A 23,082-nucleotide genomic window follows, 5' to 3' on the forward strand; every position below is an offset into this window, starting at 1 on the left:
TTTGTGCGGCCGGTGGATGACCAGCTCATGGCCCGCTACGGACCGGCTCCGTATCTGCTCGCCGACGAGTTGGAGTATCTCCAAGCTTATGAGGATGTGCTCGAGAAATATAAAGGTAATTCATTCGGTTTGGCTTTTTTAATTTCGCTGAAATAACAACCCGGTCAGCGAGTCGGTTAACGGTGTCCGGACATCAGCAGGACACACCACCGTTACACTAATTGATACACACCGTTTGTTTACACTTACAAACCTGATACTTATTTGAAGATTGGATCTATCTATCTATCTATCTATCTATCTATCTATCTATCTATCTATCTATCTATCTATCTATCTATCTATCTATCTATCTATCTATCTATCTATCTATCTATCTATCTATCTATCTATCTATCTATCTATCTATCTATCTATCTATCTATCTATCTATCTATCTATATGCCTGTCTGTTTGTCTGAGGAATAATATAGATGTATATAGTTTATCTGTTTTTTTTATTGGGCAATAATCATATAAACATTCTTCAGGCTTTATATATTATCTCATAAAATAACTTGTATTGTTAAAGGAGAAGCGAATTAACCAATATAATGACAAATATGCTTAAATGTAATTCTGTTTGTGGCTTCTGAGCAGAAAACATTATTTTGGGTGTGTGTGCTGGTTTATATTACTGCAGTTAATGCATGTAACTATCAGTTTTAATATTTAGCAACACATTTATCATAATATCTAGTCATGTTTGTTAGAGACGGTTCACTCAAAAGTGAATATTGTCTTCATTTATTCATCTTGCGTTTGTTTTTTAGTTTTTTCTTCTTCTGTTGAACATAAAGGAAGATATTGTATGTTTTTTTATGCTCCTATGAGTGCCAGTGGTTGCTTTATTTTCAGAATAGCTTACTTTATGTACTGAAAAAACTACTTAAAAATTTAGAATGACTTTTTTTGCATGAACTTTTACTATAATATTAGTTAATAATTAAAAAAAAGAACATTTGTAAATATTAAATTTTACATTGACATTAATAAAAATAACAGTAACAAATGCTATTGAAATATGTTGACTCAGAAAATGCTAGTAAATTTCACAAATAATCAATAAACAAATCAATAAATCAAATTGGATAAAATTGTATAGTAATTTTGGTAACAAGTTAATCTTAAATAAGAGTTTTCCCTTTATAAACTCCTACATAGTGCTGTTAAACAATCAATCGTGATCAATTGCATACAAAATAAAAGTCTGCATGTTAATTTGGTGTATGTACACGCGTATACAGGAAATGTTTATTCATATTTGAGTTAAAGTCAGCATTATTAGCCCCCCTTTGAATTTTTTTCTTTTTTAAATATTTCCCTAATGATGTTTAACAGAGCAAGGAAATTTTCACAGTATGTCTGATAATATTTTTTCTTCTGGAGAAAGTCTTATTTGCTTGATTTCGGCTAGAATAAAAGTAGTTTTTAATTTTTTAAAAACCATTTTAAGGTCAAATTTATTAGCCCCTTTAAACTCATTTTTGTTCCCGATAGTCTACAGAATAAACCATCGTTAAACTAATTAATTATCCTAACCTGCCTAGTTAACCTTATTAACCTAGTTAAGCCTTTAAATCTCCCTTTAAGCTGTATAGAAGTGTATAGAAAAATATCTAGTCTAATATTATGTGCTGTCGTCATGACAAAGATAAAACTATTATGATTAGAAATGTGTTGAAGAAAATCTCTCCGTTAAACAGAAATTGTGGGGAAAAAAGAGAGCTAATAATTTAGGGGGCTAATAATTCGGACGTCAATATATATATATATATATATATATATATATATATATATATATATATATATATATATATATATATATTATGTGAAAATACAGACCTTTGTTTTGTGCACAGTTAGTCAGGATTAATCATCAAACTGTAGCTTATTCATAATAATAAAGATAATTTTAGTATTAATGGGGTTTAAAGTATCTAAATTACAGAATAAATGGTCATTCATAATTTATAATAAGCCACTAATCAAAGTTTTACAACTAATAATGAACATTCAGTATGACAGTAATATGCATGTCGGCTATAATTAATGTGTTTCATGATCTATAATGTTACTATATCTTCTTGTAAACAAATATATGGCTTAATCGCTGTGTTATTTACAGAATAGACCTTTATTTACGCTGTAGAAGTGGAAGATTTTTCATCATGTTGACGAATGGATTTTTTATTGGTTTTTGTAACACAAGCTGATTGTTGAGCTGTTGTCGTGCGTCCATCGTGACTCTGCTCTAAATGCATCTCCCCTCATGCATTTACAATGGCTTAGAGGCATTTGGATCATTAGTTCAGGCTAAAATGTGTGTTTTTTTTCTGTTTAGCATCAGTCAACCTCTGCAGCATGCGTTTCTCAGGAAATAAAGCAGTGCAGACCAAAGCTGTGCCGCTGTTTTGGTGATTTGTAGCTCAGGATTTATCTATCAGCTGTTGAGTATCAAAGCTAACAGTCAGCTGTGCTAAAGATCAGTGTGTGTGTGTGTGTGTTTGCTGCAGTCATATGATGTGATTTTTGCTTTCTAGAGGCACTAAGCTTCACAAATAAGGTCTTATCTTCATTTTGTATGGATTTTTTTATTTTCCACATTGCATAATAATAGTTTTTGTCAATTTAATAACATTTAAGCACTTATTGTGGATAAATTTTAAGCATTTTGCTTATTTTGCTTAAACATTAACTAATGTCTACTGTACAGTAAACTGAATTGGTTATTAATGTAAAATAATGCAAATGTGACGGGGAACATTTGATTTTGTTGCTAATTGTGGTTCAAATGCATTGTTAAACTTCTTGAACTATAACAGATTTTTTTTTTTTTACACTTTTATTGCTTCAGAAAAATGTGATACATTCATACTGTATTAGTTACCAAATACCAATCAAAGAACACCCGTCCCATCCCGACGTTCAAATAAAAAAATAAATAAAAATAAAAAAAAAAGAATAAAAAAATGCATTCTCATGCGAGGAAAGTAATACATAAACAAATAAATAGAAAATAAAGATTAACTAAAATAAGATAAAATAATAATAAAAATAAAAAGAGCAATTTTGTTAAAAATTAAAAATATATAAAAAATAAATACCATTAAAACATTGACATTTCAACATATACATTCTAGTGAAAGTGAAAAGTATATTAAAGTTAGTCATTACAAACACAGTGTATATTAACAGTCACATTGTTTGGGATTACTAAACGGTCAGTCCACTCTTATTTAAAAAATGAAGGAAGCAGTCCCAAATCTTGTATAATATGTGCATTTTTTGTTTGATTGAATAAGTCAACCTTTCCATTGCTATACACGACGACATTTCCTTAATCCAGAGTGACAAAGATGGAGCATGAGAACTTTTCCTGTGAATGGCAATCAGGCGCTTCGCATGTAATAGACACAGATTTATAAACTTCTGTTCATATGACTTCAGCGATAAGGCAGGTGGGAAAAGACCAAGGATACAGATTTTAGGGCAAACAGGGATTTCTTTACCAATAGTTTTAGAGATTACACCAATTATTTCTTTCCAAAAGAATTGCAAGTGCTCACATTGCCAAACACAATGGAACAGTGTGCCCTTGTAAGTCAAACATTTTCCACAAATGTCCAGAATATTTCTATTAAATTTATTTAACATGTCTGGTGTTATATATGTTCTCATTACCCAATTATATTGGATTAGTTTAAAACAGGTATTGATTGATAATTGTTAACTTTCTTCCCATTCATTTTCTGTAATATCTATTTGAAAGTCTTCAATCCAAGCCAGTCTTTTATGATTTGTAGATTCTTTGGAAGCATTAACAAATTTGCTATATAGTGTAGAAATTTTGTATTTGGCACTGAGATCTTTAACTGCAATTTCTTCTAAACTACTTAGGGTCGGTGTTACGTGCCGGCTCAAGCACGCAACAAAATGAAGGGAACCCAAACCAAGTTAAATATAATAATGCAAAAAGATATTTATTTAAAGCAGTGGTACTCAAACTTTTTTCATCAAGTACCACCTCAGAAAAAAATTCTCTCTCCAAGTACCACCAAAATGAGCAGTATTGAAATTCAGTTGTGTAGTAGGCCCAGTAAAGCAGCTACAACTCTGCACAGTTAAAAAAAAAAAACGTGGCAGATTACCTCAGAAATATAGGCTATATGTCATATATGGCATATTATATACATCATTTTTGATAAATTTTGAAATGTGTATAGCATGTACATGACATATTTCATTCCTCCATGTACCACTAGAAGGAAGCCCGCGTACCACTAGTGGTACACGTACCACAGTTTGAGAACCACTGATTTAAAGGTTACAAAAAGACAAAAATTATAAAATAAAATAATGTGCAAAAAGGGGTATCAAAGTAAACAAATTAATTGTCTAACATAACAATATTCAATACAACAAATTATACAGGAGCAAAGTTCAAATAAACAAAATTAATATAAGCGGTGGGTAAGGCAAAGGAAGTCAAACGAAAAAACGGTCCTCCAAAGCAGTCTCTCCAACACAGTTTGGAAGCTCCTTTTATAAAGCCTGAAGATTAGCCGCACCTGCAGCATCATAACGAGTCACCTGTTAAGAAACAGAAAGCAAAACCCAGGAAACACAACGAACCAATCACCAACCCATAACAGTGGGGCACTGATATAAATGATTTTTAGATCTTATAAAATTGCATAACAGAGTTGATGTTGTGCAGTATTTTGTGCTTTAGCTCCTGATGCTAACCTCAAAGCAAACTCCGCATGACGTGTCTACAACACGGTTTATGTATTTTTCATCATATTATTGTGTTTAAAGAGTGAAATCTCACAGTAACAGAGTTGACAGGATTAATCTAGCATTGGTGTTTCCTAAACATAAACGTTAATGAGAGAAGTATAACGACAGGCATGAATGCCTTCCAGAGTTTCCCGCCTCAGCAAGTGACATCACTTCACATTTCACTAGCCACACTTTTTTTGTTGGGAAACTATATTTTATATGCATAAATTTGACTTTGATGAAAAGATGACTTGATTTAGATGTTGCGTTACGTCCACAACATGCCTCCTTATTCATTTAACTTGTTGTGTGTGTTGTGTATTAGCTTGCTCAGTGTGCATGAGCAAATGGGTTGTCGCAATGCAATTAGTTATTATTTCACATGACTTTTTACGGCTCAAAATGAAAGATTTACCAAATTTATTTCTGGCCACATCAAATAAGTATTTCTCAGCCACAATGTTTTAATGTGTCAAAACATTAAAGGAGGGGGGAGAGACCTGGGCTCAAGGATCTCACGAGCTCAGGGCTCTCTCCCGGGACAGCATGCCAAACACGCTTCATAATCAATCACCAGCTACGGGCGAACTCTTGACATGACAGATAATACAGAAAATAGATGCTTCATGCAAATGTTTATTAACTTACATGAGTAAACACACAGAAAAGATGAAAAATAGATCAGACTTGATTTTGACTTTGGGCCATTATTATTGGCCCATGTAAAGTCATATTTTCTGTCTTTTAGTAGAGATATTATATTAAAGACTTGCTTTGTTTACAAAATAAAGTGGATCTAATTGAATGTGCATTGTAAACGTTAAATACAAGTTAAAAAGCTATTACTTTTTAGTTCTTATATTAAGGTTTTAGTTATGATACTCCCAAAATCCAGCATAAATTCGACGTTTTTTTTTTAAATCTTTTTATTAACATTTTGACTATTTTAACTGATTACAAAACACATTGAAACACACCAACAGACAATGGCCATTTATAACAATGCAAAGCTAAAAAAATAAATTACAAAATTAATAATAATAAAAAATTTAAAATAATAAAAATTATTAATTAATTAATAAACAGAATATGTACATATATGCATAATAAAATTACTATATATATATATATATATATATATATATATATATATATATATATATATATATATATATATAATTTTTTTTGTAATTTTATTATGCATTTATGTACATATTCTGTCACACTTAATTTTGACGGTCCGTTTGTTGAATTTAAGTTACATTGCGTCTACATGCCAAATAATTCTCATTAAATTGTAAGAAGACTGTTTGGCATAGGATTAGTGTTTAAGTTTATTTTAGTCTTTAAGGTTTTGTACATTAATATTAGTATCATCTATCAAGCATAACATGATATAAGTTTATTTCTACATCCTTAATTGTTATTATTATTTAGTATTACTTGTTTTAAATTGCCCAATTTGTTTTAAACCTGTCTCATAACTAGGCCAACACGAAATCTGCGCGTGCAGAATTCTGCAGATTTTCCACAGATTTTCAGCCCATCATTGATTCTGTTTATTTACGTGAGTAAATGTGTGTAAATTCATATTTATTCAGTTTTTTAATTAATTTCAGTAATGTTATTGCCTAAACTGAAAATGTTCATATAATTTATTCACGATACAGTTTGTAAAGTCATACTTTCTGTCTTTTAGTAGAGATATTATATTGAAGACTTGCTTTGTTTAGCAAATAAAGTGGATCTAATTGGATGTGCATTGTAAACGTTAAATACAAGTTAAAAAGCTTTTACTTTTTAGTTCATATATTAAGATTTTAGTTATGATACTCCCAAAATCCAGCATAAATTAGCAGATTTTTAACAAAATTCTGCGCAGAAATAGCAAAAAATGTCTACAGATTCATTACTCATAACTCATATATTGGCTTAATCAGTAAGTAGCCTGAACCACAGCAGTTTTTTCTTCTACACACTTACATAATACATGCATTCACCCTGAAGTCTCTGTATAGGGTTAAAGAGAGACGTTTAGCATAAGAGAAAAAAGGCAGACAGTGTATGTGGACGTCTTTTGTTCAGAGAACAGCTCCAGCACTGTTACTGTATAATAACTGGACGTCACTTGCAGGAATGTTTCCACTAGACATCAGCTTTATCATTGTCCATCGTTCCCACTCCAAACTGCACCAATAGGAGAAACGAGGAGACTAAATGCTGACGCAAAACTGAGCAACATCTCTCTGAATGAACATCTTCTGGATTCACGCTGAAGCTGTAAAAAATTATCTGTAAATGATCAGTTTTGAGTATTTTGTATATATTTGTGTAATTATTCTCCTAATTATTGTTATTTTTTATTGCATTGTGAGACCCTGATCTTTCTTCCAATAACTTTTAAACCTTGTAAAGTTGTAAAAGTGACATTTATCAACATTTGTAATAGTCTGCAGTGCTATATTGTATGTTGTGTTCTTGTATATTACGCTACAAAAACCTTGTAAATAACTGCCAGCACATTTTCTCACACAATATATTATTTCTTATACATTATATCATTGCAAACTGTTAAAATGTCAACATGGTAAATTGTAGAATTCAATTTTCAACATTTTCCCAGGGATGGGTTGCAGCTGGAAGGGCATCCGCTGCGTAAAAACTTGCTGGATAAGTTGGCGGTTCATTCCGCTGTGGCGACCCCGGATTAATAAAGGGACTAAGCCGTCAAGAAAATGAATGAATGAAATTTTCAACATCAAAAGTGGACAGAGCATTGACATTTGATTAATTGCAGAGGGTAAACTGTGAGAAAATGTGAATTTTAGGGTGAACTCTCCTTTTAAGCAGCTCTATAGTTGGCATCCAGCCTGTTTACGGTGACCAATAAACTGTCAGTGACTCTGTCCTTCAGTCAAACACTCCTGACAGCCAAAACAGAAGAGACTTTAAACACCTTAAACAACATCCACACCTACAGACTCCAGAAAATCAGGCCGGTTTGGGGGTTTAAGTGCACTATTCATTCATTCATTCTCCTTCGGCTTATTCTCTTATTTATAAGGGGTCGCCATAGTGGAATGAACCGCCAACTATTCCAGCATATGTTTTATGCAGCGGATGCCCTTCTAGCCGTAACCCAGTACTGGAAAACACCCATACACACTCATTCACACACACATACTCATGCACTATGGCCAATTTAGTTGATCAGTTCCCCTATAGCGCATGTGTTTGGACTTTGACGGAAACCGGAGCACCCGGAGGAAACCCACACCAACATGGGGAGAACATGCAAACTCCACATAGAAACACCAACTGACCCAGCCAGGACTCAAACCAGCGAGCTTCTTGCAATGAGGCGACAGTGCTAACCACTGAGCCATCGTGTCTCTCCTGTGTTATGTAATAGTCTGAAATAAATCCCTCGTCAATGGTTGATCTATTGGTTAGTGTCTGGTTGCTTTGTGGAGTTCAGTTGGTCTTTGGTTAGGAGGTAAGCAGCACTGTGGTACAATACATGGCTAATTGGGTATTAGAGGTAATAACACACTTTGAGAATTGAGAGTTTCTTCAAATACCAGATTAAATCGGCTCCTTTCAGAAAGTCGTAATCTTGTACTTTTGAACCAGACCCAAAATGAACACATTGACAAAGCTCTGTAAATTTGAGACATCATATACAGGCCTATATATTTTCCAGAACAGTGTTTCTCAACTGGTGGGTCGCAGGAACATGTTCAGTGGGTCGAATGTGTGTTAAAAAAACAACAAAAGTAAATTTTTTTTACTTATTTCGCTTATACCAGACTTTTATTTTGAAATGCGTGCGCGACAACCCTATCGTTTGACATGTGAAATTTCATTTAATTATTGCAACAAATGTCAAGCGCAAGTACGACCCTGAATATGTAAAGTATGGATATATATATATATATATATATATATATATATATATATATATATATATATATATATATATATATATATATATTAACAGTTTATTATTAACAGTATTTGTCATTTTTACTTTGCAATATTTTTAGAATTTGATCCATTTTGTTAAATGACAGCAATAAAATAGTGTTTATTTGTAAGTCTTAGTGAATTTCTTATGATGTATCTGTCACTACTTGTTTATGTTAACAAATAAATACAAATTAAGTTTAATTCCTAAAATTGTATTATAGTTCCTAAAAATTTGGGTCGGGCGAGGCAGTGGCGCAGTAGGTAGTGCTGTCGCCTCACAGCAAGAAGGTCGCTGGTTCGAATCTTGGCTCAGTTGGCGTTTCTGTGTGGAGTTTGCATGTTCTCCCTGCCTTCGCGTGGGTTTCCTCCGGGTGCTCCGGTTTCCCCCACAGTCCAAAGACATACAGGTGAATTGGGTAGGCTAAATTGTCCGTAGTGTATGAGTGTGTGTGTGTGAATGTGTGTGTGTGGATGTTTCCCAGCGATGGGTTGCGGCTGGAAGGGCCTCCGCTGCCTAAAAACTTGCTGGATAAGTTGGCGGTTCATTCCGTTGTGGTGACCCCAGATTAATAAAGGGACTAAGCCAACAAGAAAATGAATGAATGAATGAAAAATTTGGGTCGTGGCTTAACATTGTTTTTGATTTATTTTGTAAAGGCAGCTGTATGAAATCCAAAGGTTTACATTCTTAATCACCAGTTTCTAAATGGTCTGTCCCTAAAAGTGTGGAGGTTGTGTGTCCCCTGTCCCCGTCCCCCGGTTGCTACGCCCCTGACAGCAGGTGTGAATGGCACTCGCAAGAGAAATTTGAGATTTAAAAAAGCGCAAATTCACAAAAACAAAAATCGCAAAACAACGTAGCTCCTGGGACATATTTGGTGCTCTTCAGAAAAGTATATAGGAGTATGTTTTCAGGATGAACCTACTAAATTCAATAGAAATAGCTTGACATACTGCGATGTGACTATTGCAGATGTGCACATTGCGATAGCGATGCCGCAATACATTCTGCAGCCCAATTTCAACCAATTTATTTGAAGATTTTTTTCTTTTTAATTTGTAGGGAAAAATCGTAACTTTAGACATCGTTTTTAATTTATTTTGTAAATATGTTTAACTGTTTTTCAGTGACTTTGCTGGCTTTTGAGTATAAGAATTTTGAATCGTTAACACATACTTTAGAATCCTTGTGATGTGGCAACCTATCATTTATTTATACAAGTAAACACTACACTTTCTTGCAAAGTTACACTTTGTGTGTGTGTGTATACTCTTTAATTTGAGTTTCTACTTACTGTATATAGTTTTTAGTCGCATGCTCTGTATGGAGACCTGGCGGGCAAATAAAAAAGAGCCATAATGACAGCTCTGGGATCTCCAGATTCCTGAACATTCGGCACAAATCCATACATTTCTCCTTACTGCGCATAAGGTGCATTAGATTAATAAATAACCTCTTATTGCACAACAATTACCCAGCTTTTTGGCTAAAAAAAGAGAAAACCCACACATAAATGAACACACAAAAATGAAAATGATGAAAATTTTGGTGGTCCAAAATCCCCATTATCTTAATTATTATTGTTTTCTCAGTCACTCTATTTGCTAGATTTATTTCTGCCTGGCACACAAACATAGTATATTAACTAATTCACTTTCTGTTGTGTTTTCAATTTAATTTCTTTAACTTTAATTCCCCCATCGTTACATTACAGCATTATCAGGTGAGGATCAGAAAGCTTATGAGCTGTGTTTTGTGGCTTGTCAAACACTGCAGGTTTGCGTTTGGGTGCGTCTCTCATTTTTCTTCAGAGCTTTTCTTCTGGTGTTTTCTACTAAGATAAGAAGCTCTTTCATACAGTGCACACAGAAACGACACGTTTTACATCCGTTCCTCACTATGGACTGTTTTTATACGGCTTTTGTCAGTCTTTGGCATGAAGAAAAGCAGGATTTGAAACGTTAGCCCTTACTAGTGATTACATGTTGTTTTGTCTGTGAGTAAACCATATTATTAAGTGACTCTCTGGAATACTTGATTCTGATTGGTCTGTAGTGAGATTCTAAGATAGGCCTGCTACAATAAGCAATATATATCGACTAAGAATTATTCGCTGTATATTTCTTCAACATTTGATCTGATTGCACTTTCACAAAAGGACATTTACATTCTATAATTCTGCTGTCAAAGGCTGCTACAGTAGGACATTTACCTTTTAAATATGAAATTACACAATCTAAATAATGTTAAAAATTAAACTTGTTGTGCCTGTTTGCATTATAATTATGCTATATATTATCATTGGCATAAAATGGTCTTAAAATGACAATAATGTCACTTATTGCAATATTTTGTTGTGATAATATTGATACTATACACTTTTAGAAATAAAGGTACACAAGCTGTCACTGGGGTGGTATCTTTTCTAAAGGTACACCTTTGGACTTGAAGGGTCCATATTGGTACCTCAAATGTATATATTAGTACCTAACATTTTTAAGAGGAACACTTTTGTGCTTTTTAGCTACTAATATGTACCCTTGAGGTATTAATATGGAGCTTTTAGGTACAAATTTGAACCTTTTAAAAAGGTACCACCCCAGTGACAGCTTACATACCTTTATCTCTGAGAGTGTACGATTAAGACAGTGCTTTTTTTTACATTGTATTATTAAAGGGTCATGAAACACCAGAACACATGTGTTGAGCTGTTAACAGTGGTATATGTGTCCCACACTGCTGAAAACACTATTAGGACACCTATATTTCACTAAAAAGTGTAAATTGGTTGTTTTTGCGTTATTTCAAGCAAATTCGTACTTCCGGTTTGAAACTAATTTTTGAAGCTGCGTCACGGTCATGACATAATAGCGTGTATTCCAGCGTGCAGACTGGACGCCTGTGCCAGAGTGTGTCTTATTACGTCTTACAGTGTGCTGCATTAATGCATGAGTAAGGCTTGGTTCAAACCAATCAGCGCGCTCTATTGTGCAACTTCATTAATATTCATTACTATCACCGTGTTTTCAGGACAGAGACGCCACGTTGTGTTGGCAAAACAAGCGTGAAGTGTTGCTTTTATAGTTTGCTGCAGTGAAGTTTTGTTTTGTTTTGTGTTTTGTTTTAGTTTTGTATCTAACAAACTATTGCACAGAGTGTAAACATGTTAGCACCACAACCAAACTTTAACCTCGTGTAGGGTTTTTACCGCATTTAGTGACCGGAATAACACACGCGGCTTTCTGACACTACCTGCCGTGTGCATCTAAGTTTCTGGGAAATGCGGAGGTTTTTTTTCTCTCATTCGCCTTGCGGTATCAAACATTGCATGAAAAATACACGCTTACAGCAGCTCCTCGAATCAAATATCTCGTGTGTCGCGAGGGGCATGAATGAATTCCCTGAATGAAAGAGCCAAACTGCAGTTAAAGTCCACCATTTAATAATTTGGCAAATAATTCGACTACAGATGTCCATGTAGGTTAAACACCATCACTTTCTCCTGTATGTATGTGTGTTTGTGTGTGTGTGTGTGTGTGTGTGTGTGTGTGTGTGTGTTTTGACTCTGAAATTCAGCGCCCCCAAATAGACACTCCCACACCATCCCACTTTTCTTCCTCCGACACTCCCCCCTAAACAGAGCTGGACACGCCCACTTTTCTGACTTTTTTCAAAGTAGAGGTGTGAAAACACCCTGCTGAAACGAGGGGGCTTCATGGCCCTTTAAATGTGTGTACTGTAATATGTCTAGACTTCCAGACAATCATAAAGCACTGTATATATTTCATTTGTACAGTATCGTTGCTCTTATTTTTTTTTTTTACAAATGCACTCCCTTGCAAAATCATCTCAGTAAATCTAAAATTATGACCTATTCATTACATTGTGTGAAATGATATTCTACACTACCTGACAGAAGTCTTGTCGTGGATCCAGTTTTAAAAGCAACTTGACTTCTAGTTAATAATTTGGAGAAGGTGTATTTCTCTGAATCATCTGCTGATCTGCATCCCAATCATCACCAATACTGCTGAAGACCTACTGGAACCAGCATGAACCAAGATTCTCAGAGAAAATAGTCAAGTTTGGTGATGGAGAAATCATGGTTTGGGGGTATATTCAGTATGGAGAGATCTGCAGAGTGGATGATCAACATCAGCAGCCTGAGGTATCAAGACATCTGTGCTGCCCATTACATTACAAACCACAGGAGAGGGACAATTCTCCAGCAGGATAGCGCTCCTTCTCATACTTCAGCCTCCACATCAAAGCTCCTGAAAGCAGAGAAGCTCAAGCTGCTGCAGGATTGGCCAGCCCAGTCACCAGACATGAACATTATTGAGCTGATGAAGGAGGAGGCGTTGAAGATGAACACAAAGACTCTTGATGAGCTCTGGGATCCTGCTGAAGGCTTTCTTCTTCATTCCAGATGACTTTATTAATCAGTGATGTGAGTCATGTCAGAGATGTATGGATGCAGTCCTCCAAGCTCATGATGGAGTCAGACACAATATTCATTCTGTCTCCACTGCAGCAGGACTTTATATTCTATACTGGACATTATTTCTGTCCAGTGATGAGACTTTAGTCTAAGCAGAGTCAGACCGCACTGTCCTAATTAAAACAAGGCATGATCAGATTTTATTGTGCTCAAACAACAGAGGCCTTTTATATAAACCACTTCTAAAACCAAATGATCAACTACAAGTCAACTTATTATTTGTTGTTTCTAAATCTTGGATAGGCGACAAGACTTTTGTCAGGTAGCTCATAAGAGGCAGCCATTCTTGTTCTGCGTCTGTAGTTTCCTTTCACACACAGCGCTGTGATATATTTAGTTCACACTCTCAGCACCAGCACACACTGCGTTTAACCAGGTCAGATGCCAACGCTCATCATATAAATCACTACCGGCTCAGATACTAGCTGCAGTCTCACACTCAGGTCTGATACGCGTCTTACTCAGATTTCTGGACTCGCTTTAGGGCGTCTCATGGGCTCGTGTTTCAGCACACCTGCAGTGATTATGTGCTAAACGTTCACTCTGAGACACAATGCTGATCAAAAGCTGTCAGATTCTCACTTTGAAGCTAGGAAGACATCAGTGCATTTGAATCCAGTGTTGCATAATGGCCATGAATATACCATCATCTGACACTATTCTGGAGGCAGATGTATTTTTGGCTACATTTGAAAGGTATTTTGCATTAAAAAAAATGATAAAATAATGCTTTACTGTAAGTGTCTGCTTAAAAGTTTCAATTAAAGTGGTGAGCACTCTAGCCTCACAGTAAGAAAGTCGCTGGTTCGAGTCTTGGCTGGGTCAGTTGGTGTTTCTGTGTGGAGTTTGCATGTTCTCCCTGTGTTGGCGTGGGTTTCCTCCGGGTGCTCCGGTTTCCCCCACAGTCCAAACACATGCGCTATAGGGGAACTGATGAACTAAATTGGCTGTAGTGTGTGAGTGAATTTGAGAGTGTATGGGTGTTTCCCAGTACTGGGGCATCCACTGTGAAAACATATGCTGGAATAGTTGGCAGTTCATTCCGCTGTGGCGACCTCTGAAATAGAGACTAAGCCGAAGGAACGTGAATGAATGAATAATTCTTAACTTTACAATATTTATTTAGTGTTCTAGTCATTGATTAAATTACTATTACACTAAATTGACAGCCTTCCAGCCACAACCCATCCCTGGGAAACATCTACACACACACTTATTCACACTCATACACTAAGGACAATTTTAGCCTATCCAATTGACCTGTACCGCATGGCTTTAGACTGTGGGGAAAACCGGAGCACCCGGAGGAAACCCACACGAACGGAGGAGAGGAGTCTGGATGCAGACCTGTTGCAGTGCAATCTGGGCTGCATCCAATGCTTTTTAATGCGCTCACCTAACCCCACCCCTAACCCTACCCCTCACAGTGACGTCACTCGCTCCATTTGAGAGCATTGTGTCTGACATTGCATCGCTGAGTGATGCAATCTCAGCTTGCATCATAAAGGCTGCATCCAGATACTATTGGAATGTAGGGAGAACATGCAAACTTCACAGAAACGCCAACTGACCCAGCTGAGGCTCGAACCAGCAACCTTCTTGCTGTGAGGCGACAGCACTACCTACTGCGCCACTGCGTCGCCCCATATATATATATATATATATTTTTCATCAAATTTCATTCATTCATTCATTTTCTTGTCGGCTTAGTCCCTTTATTAATCCGGGGTCGCCACAGCGGAATGAACCGCCAACTTATCCAGCAAGTTTTTACGCAGCGAATGCCCTTCCAGCCGCAACCCATCTCTGGGAAATCCATCAAAATTTTTTATTTTATTTTGTATTAACACAAAAAAACATGCCGTAGACAATCAGCATAGAGCAAAGTGCGTAGATATACATGTAATAACCAATATACAGCTTGTTAAATAATAGTATTACTAATAGTACCAGCAATAACAACAATAGTGTCAATAAAAAGGAAAAACTAGAGTAATGACAAGGACATACTAAAACATATAAAGATAATAAAATAAAATAAATGAATATATATACATAGGCACATAAATACATAAATATAAAACAAATTTCCAAACCAAAAAAGGCAATAAGCCAAATCTGTATTCAGGGTTAAGTAAGGGTAAAATTAAGCCAGTTAAAAATAAATAAATAAATAGAAGAATGGTAATAGACAAATAAAAATGGGTATTTAAAACCGTGCTGAAAGAGGTCTGCGACAGTGAAAAAAAGGTATTAGAAGCCCAAACAGGGAATCTTAAATTACTATAAAAAAGAAAAAAATGTATAAAACTAATAAAAAAGAAAAATAAATACATTTTGTAAAAATTATATAATTAAAAAATAACAACAATAATAATAAAAATAAATAAATAAGAATGGGACCTGGAACCAGAAGTTTCTGCTTTTGGATGTCTCATTGATTCAAATTAGTAAACCTTTAAGTTTGTCCAAGGTTTGTGCCCAAAGTCTGACGGTGTCCTCTCTTGCACCAAGGATGCGAGCAGTGGACATTTCCAGATACACAATGTCAATAAGTATGAATCCAGTGATGGTGATTGATGGAATGTGGAGGCTTCCATCTTGTTGCAACTATTTTCTCGGCTGTTGTAAAGCCAGCTAAAAACACTTGCTTTATATATATAAATATATGTTTAAATATGTATATGGAGTAGAGATGCGCGGATGGGCTATTATTTCATCCGCAACCGCATCACAAAACTCATCATCCGTCCGCCATCCATCTGCACTAACATTTTTGACCAATTTTTTAAACCGCACCCGCCCGCCATCTGCTGACTGAGCTCTTCATTTGAATGGCTTATTCCTTTTTATTATTAAATGAATGTTTCTTTATTGATTATTAGAAAATAGAGAATGACTTTAATGACATGCAGTTGATCCAAACGTGCAAGTCAAATCCAGCATTAATTGACGCTTTGAAGTGACGCTAAACAATACGAGGACGTGTCTTTTCACTTGATTCGATTCCTCGGTCCTTGAGTTTTTTTTTTGTTGCGTCCTTCCCTCGCATCCTATAGGGGTGGAAAGACGAGGAAAGAAAGCAAGGGAAGGAAACGAGGATACACAAATAAGAAATGAGAAGCACCCTATAAAGCTCTCAGAATATCAGCAGTGAACTCCGTCTCCAATCGGTGCACAGGGACAAAAATAAATAAATAAACAGCCTAAATGAAATGCACTGTACTGTACAATTTTTTTTTATTATAGTAGCCTAATAGAATACGCATTGACACATCATTTCAACATTCAGACAACCGCCCACCACCCGCCCGATCCGCGGATTCCGGATTTCTTTATTATCCGCGAATTCCGCGGCTGTAACCGCCATCCGCGCATCTCTAATATGGAGTCTTAACCACACCTCTTTAACAGGTAGTTTGCTATGTGGGAATGATGTGCAAAAAGTAAGCCCCGCCCCCTACTCAGTATTCGCCTTCAGTTGGAAGTGCATCAACATATTAAATAAAAAAGTTCCAGCAACTTCTGGTTAAACGTCATGTGTTACAGTGCTTTTCATATGAAAGTGCAGGGGATCCGTCTGTAGCCATGCTTCCGATATTTGTTTGCGAGAGCGTGAGCGTGTTGTTTTCCGCATGCCGAGGGTACACTTCTGAGGTGACACTTATAAATAGCGGAGCGTCAGGGAATGTGTAATGTCACACCTGTGATGAGGCTCCGGCTCACAGCTGAAGAAATGCCAGAGTCTGTCACATGACCTCTGACATCATACTGACACGGTAAAACCTAGACCAGAGCAGTCCCCGTACACTGTAAAACATTCCTGCCGCTTACAGTATTTTTAGTTGAATCAAAGGAACTTTAATAGTCAACTCAACTTATATCAGATGTCTGTGTGGGTCAGAATCTTGTTTTTGTTTGTGTGTTTTTTCAGGACGGATGATCTCAGATGATCATGCTCGTGTTTATTTCAGATTCAAAGGGGTTTCTGTGCAGTTGAAGATCTTCGGTTTTGTTTTCTGATGTATTTTTAGCTTCAGTGTGACTGAGCACATCCCCTTCAACTGAGAAAGAGTTGCAAACTCCACACAGAAACACCAACTGACCCAGCCGAGGCTCAAACCAGTGACCTTCTTGATGTGAGTCGACAGCACTCCCTTCTGCGCCACCGCGTCGCCTCAGTCATAAAAAGGTTCTTTATAATATTTCAGGAGAAAACATTCTGAGCACCGACAAATGTCAGTGAAAATCATCAATAACATTGCCAATGTAGGTGTAACCCCGCCGGTGTTACGCCACCCAACCCGCTCCGTGCTGGTATCAAACCGGCGACCTTCCACATGGGAGTCGGTTGCTCTACCAAGGAGGCTAAAGACCATGGCCTCTAGCATCTGTCGCTAGAGCACCTTTAGAGGTCAGAGGAGGGAGGTTTACCTGCACAGCACACACTAGCTTGCCTTCATTACACTCCCAAACCTCACTCCCATCCAGGTCACGGCACCAATGTAACCCCGTCTTTAATGCGCCACCCAACCTGCTCCGAGCTGGTATCGAATCAGCGACCTTTCGCATGGGAGTCGGTTGCTTTACCAAGGAGGCTAAAGACCATGGCCTCTAGCATCTGTCGCTAGAGCACCTTTAGAGGTCAGAGGAGGGAGGTTTACCTGCACAGCACCTACTAGCTAGCCTTCATTACACTCCCAAACCTCACTCCCATCCAGGTCACGGCACCAATGTAACCCCGTCTTTAATGCGCCACCCAACCCGCTCCGTGCTGGTATCAAACTGGCGACCTTCCACATGGGAGTCGGTTGCTCTACCAAGGAGGCTAAAGACCATGGCCTCTAGCATCTGTCGCTAGAGCACCTTTAGAGGTCAGAGGAGGGAGGTTTACCTGCACAGCACACACTAGCTTGCCTTCATTACACTCCCAAACCTCACTCCCATCCAGGTCACGGCACCAATGTAACCCCGTCTTTAATGCGCCACCCAACCTGCTCCGAGCTGGTATCGAATCAGCGACCTTTCGCATGGGAGTCGGTTGCTTTACCAAGGAGGCTAAAGACCATGGCTTCTTGTGGTTTACCTGCACAGCACTTACGAGCTGGCCTCCGTTACATAGGCTTATGCACATCGCACTGATTTTCTTTTGCCTCAAAATAACAGTATTCTTCTTAAAACGCTCTCTGTCTTTTTGTTTACGAGTCTTTCCCGGTCTGTTTACCTCACACTGCCTTTGGTTGTGTTCATGTCATTATCCTCAGATGATCTCAGTTCACACACTTGATGAAAAGAGGCTCTAATGGTGATCAGCTGTGCGTAGATAAATGCGTTGGACGTTTAGTTCTGCAAGCGGCTTCATTAATTGATTCAGTTTCTTTGGATGATCTGTGCTCATTGGCTGTGTCTGTGTTTGTATACCCTTCCTCTGCGCTATATTATTGATACTGCATTCCAGCATGCAGTGCACCTGACTTGGCCTTGATTAAGAGAAGAGTTACTTTGCATTTTAATCCAACTTTGTTTACTAGTCATGTGATAAGTCCAGCATTTGACTAATGCTTTATTTATTTGATATTTATTTTATTTGGATATTTTGAAAATGCTGTAATAGTATGTTGAATGACTAATCAGAAAAACAACAACTCTTATGTGGTTTAGTATGAAATGAAAAGGCTGTTATTTAGTGCTCATATAAATGCTGCAAGTTAGAAAGAGAAACACAGGACTGTGTTTTATTTACTTGGCTCATAGTTTATTGTATTTTAATTTATTATTATTATTATTATTACTTATTATTCATGTCATTTTATATATGTTTTTATTTATTATTTTATTTTATTGCATTTTTGTTTAATTTTATAAATTATTATTATATTTATTTATATATGTAATGATTATTTGAGAATGATGAGTTTTTTTAACATCGCATTTTGGACTGAATGCTGCTTCATATGGACTCACTTTGCAAGGTACTTTGACTTTGCATTGCAAATGTACGTTTGGGAACACAACATGCACCTGTTTTCCTAAAATTGTAACGAGAAGCATATGTATTTTATTTTATTTTATTTTATTTTATTTTATTTTATTTTATTTTATTTTATTTTATTTTATTTCATTTTATTTCATTTTTTTATTAAATTAAATTAAATTACATATAATTTTTATCTATTTTCTATTTTATTTTGTTTTATTTTATTTTTTATTTTACATATTTTAAATTAAATTTAATTTATTTTGTATTTTTTATTATTTTATTTATTTTATTAAATTTTCATGTATTTTATTTTATTTTAAATTTTTCAATTCAATTTTATTAAATTAAATTGAATTTATATCTATTTTCATATTATTTAATTTTATTTTTTAATTTGACATTCTTTACATATAATTTAATAGTTTTTTTAAATACATTATTTTATTTTATTTTTATTTCATTTTTATTTATTTCATTTTTTATTTATTTGCTTTAATTTTTTTGATATTATATTTTACATTTTTTTTGTTTTATTACATTTTTATGTTATTTTTTTATTCACTTTTTTATTTATTTGCTGTTATTTTTTATTAATTAATTTTTTGGTTTATTCTATTTTTATTTATTTATTATTATTAAATTTTTTTTTAGATCAACACCCTCCAACCTGCCAAATTTGAGTAAAAGTCAACATGAAATCATTAGCCAATCTGTTAGCTTATGTTAGCTTATAACTTTGTTCAATGATTATTAACTTTTTTTTGCCAACACAGCAAATTTTGCATTGCACATTTTATATTGAATCAAAATGTTTACTCTGACATTTATCAGTTATCGTAATTACGCATGAACAATGATGGTGATTAGATTATGAGCAATTATGATTTGGTGATTATGTAATTGTGACAGGCCTGTGGGTGCAAGTCATTTCTGCACGCTATAATAATGAGCTGGTCTGGGACTAACCAGTATATCACTAACCAGTATGCCTTATTTGATGAAGCACTTTTTGTAATGATTTATTTCCAGTGAGCTACATTAGTAACTCTCATGCTCTCAGCAGACTGTGTTTCTCTCAGTGAATGCATTCACACGTGCAGCTCCAGTCCAGGTTTTTTTCCTCAGAGATGAAGTGCAGAATAGTCTTCACTGGAGCGACTCTAAATGTTTTTGTCAGCTCATCCAGATCACGCAGAGATGAGTTACGTAACAGATGGAGGAGATTGAGAGCTCACTGACCGCCATCTTTCAGACAGATCATCACGATTGTGCACTTACAGATCAAGTGATCTATATTGAGGTCAGAAAATACTTTAATACTCAGATTAATATGCAGGCACACATAGTAAAAGTGAACTAAACTGACTCTCAGTGTGTCTAAGAAGTGATATAGTGTCATGTTTATGTTTATCTGAAAGTACCGTTTTGACTGATAGTTTTGATCATTTTCTCTTTAACTGTTCAAGATGCAGGTTAATATCATCTGATAGGAGCCCATATAGGTATTTTCTAATACCTTTATTCTATTTCTAATTGCAATCTGTATTTGGGAAATTGTTAACTTATCATTTTTGCAAGCTAAAATAAAATAAAGTAAAAAAATTAAAATAATAAATAAATAAATAAATAAATAATTAAACATTAAAATTGAATAAAAAATAAATAATTAAAACATAAAAAATTTAATTAGAACAAAAAATAAAAACAATAAAATAAAATAATAAATAATAAAATAAACAAAAAAATTAACAAATAATGAAATAAAATAGATAATAAAATAAAATAGAATATAATAAAATAATAAATAATAATAAAATAAAATAAAATAGAATATAATAAAATAATAAATAAATAAAAACAATAAAATTAAATAATAAATACAAAAAATTAATAAATAAATAATATTGAAATAAAATAAATAATAAAATAAAATATAATAAATATTAAATAAACAAATAAAAACAATAAAATGAAATAAAATAAAATAATGAATATTAAAATAAAATAAAATAATTAAATTAGATAAAAAATAACAAAGTTAAATAAAAAATATAAAATATAATAAATAATAAAATTAAATAATAAAAATTAAATTAAATTAAAAAATTAAACAATAAAAACAATAATAATAAAATTAAATAAAAATAAAATAAAATAAATAATAAATAATAAAATTAAATAATAAAATAAAAAAATACTATAAAATAATAAATAATAACATAAAATAAAATAAAAATAAAAAAAATACAATAAAAAATCTAAAATAAAATAAAATAAAATCAATAAATAAATATTCATTCCGCTGTGGCGACTCCTAATTAATAAAGGTACTAAAGTAGAAAAGAAAATGAATAAATAAATAAATAAATAAATAAATAAATAAATAAATGATTAAATAAATAATCAATCTCTTCTTGATTTGAAGTGTGATGTCATTTCCCCCTGGAGCCGCCAGCAGCAGCTGTGAGATGATGTCATCCTGCACTGCAGAGGCTCTTCCCAGAAAACACATTTGACAAATCAAACACAGACGGCTTTAAACTAACTGAGAAAAATGATCATTTTATATAGAAAACAATGACATTCAAGAATAAAATCAGAGAGAATCATTATCAATTCATAGACTAGCATTCTTTAGTTGATTATGTTATTGTGTGACTATAATCAGCAGCAGTAGAAACGCAGATCAGTGTGTTTGAGTGTGTGTGAGCAAGCGTCTGGCCTCAGGAATGCTTTGGCTATTGATCAGCATGAAGGATGAATGTTCCAGATGCTTCTGCTTGTAAATGGAAAGCAGTGATTCAGATGAGGGTCAGCCTGATGAAGAAACGCCTGCTGCAGTCTGAGACACTCCCTGATACACACACACACTTGTACAGAGATCCTTATGGGGACTTCCCGAGTTCCCGTAGACATGGGTGCTCCGGTTTCCCCCACAGTCCAAACACATGCACTATAGGGGAATTGAATAAACTAAATTGGCCGTAATGTATGAGTGTGTGTGAGAATGAGTGTGTATGGCTTTTTCCCAATACTGGGTTGCAGCTGGAAGGGCATCTGCTGTGTAAAACATATGCTGGAATGGTTGGCGGTTCATTTCACTGTGGAGACTTTCTGATAAATAAGGGATTAAACCAAAAGAAAATGAATATATGATTATTTAATTCGATTTTTTTATAAATGAAATATTATGAAATAGTTTTGCTAAAATTAGTAAATAAAGCTGACATTTCAGACAGATGCACACGCTCTTATCATCAATGACCTCATTATGGATGTAGAGTTGCATGTAATTAAGTGCCATTTTTGCATAGTAATTGATACTTTGTGATCTGATAATGTGATTAGATTTGAAGGTTAATATCACTTGAAGGTTATTTGCTGCACTGGAAAAGAAAGGTCAGGCTGAGCACACTGCATTGTGGGATCTGGTTGCACACTTTGAGAAATGCAGTAGGTCAAACGAGTGACATATAACACATTATATAGCAGAAAGAATATAATATTAGTACACTATCATGGCTAGATAGTAGTCTACAAATAGCCATGGTCTTTTCATCTTAGGGGGTTTAAAATGTCGTTTAAGGTCAGGTGAAAAGAATTGAATCTGACAACAGTGAGCAGTGACTCAGCAATACAGCATAACTCTTATAAACCTCATCTTAAACCACATGAAAAAATACTAATATTATAAATACTAATACTGAAAAAATACTGTAATTTATAAAAAATACTGCAGCGTTTTTGAATTATAATAGTACTCTTAAGGACTGTTCTTGCTTTTATTAATCTGTTGTGGTGATTCTA

At 34.7% G+C, this 23,082-nt stretch overlaps 1 protein-coding gene across 23 annotated transcripts in view; it reads left to right on the plus strand.

Moving 5' to 3' along the window:
- Positions 1-23,082, plus strand: part of dst (dystonin) — a 291,289-nt gene that overhangs the window by 15,385 nt on the left and 252,822 nt on the right. For 7 of the 23 annotated variants that reach the window (XM_087278738.1, XM_087278754.1, XM_087278743.1 and 4 more), the window contains exon 1: positions 1-115. This exon is cut by the window's left edge and continues 6 nt beyond it. The exons of the other annotated variants lie outside the window; for them this stretch is intronic. In XM_087278738.1, coding sequence (XP_087134864.1) covers positions 28-115 — 88 coding nt within the window. In that variant the 5' untranslated portion in view covers positions 1-27. The remainder of the gene's footprint in view (positions 116-23,082) is intronic. 23 annotated transcript variants of the gene reach the window in all.

Source organism: Danio rerio, chromosome 13, assembly GCF_052040795.2.
Source record: "Danio rerio strain M-AB ecotype USA chromosome 13, GRCz13ab, whole genome shotgun sequence".
Classification (NCBI taxonomy): Eukaryota; Metazoa; Chordata; class Actinopteri; order Cypriniformes; family Danionidae; genus Danio; species Danio rerio.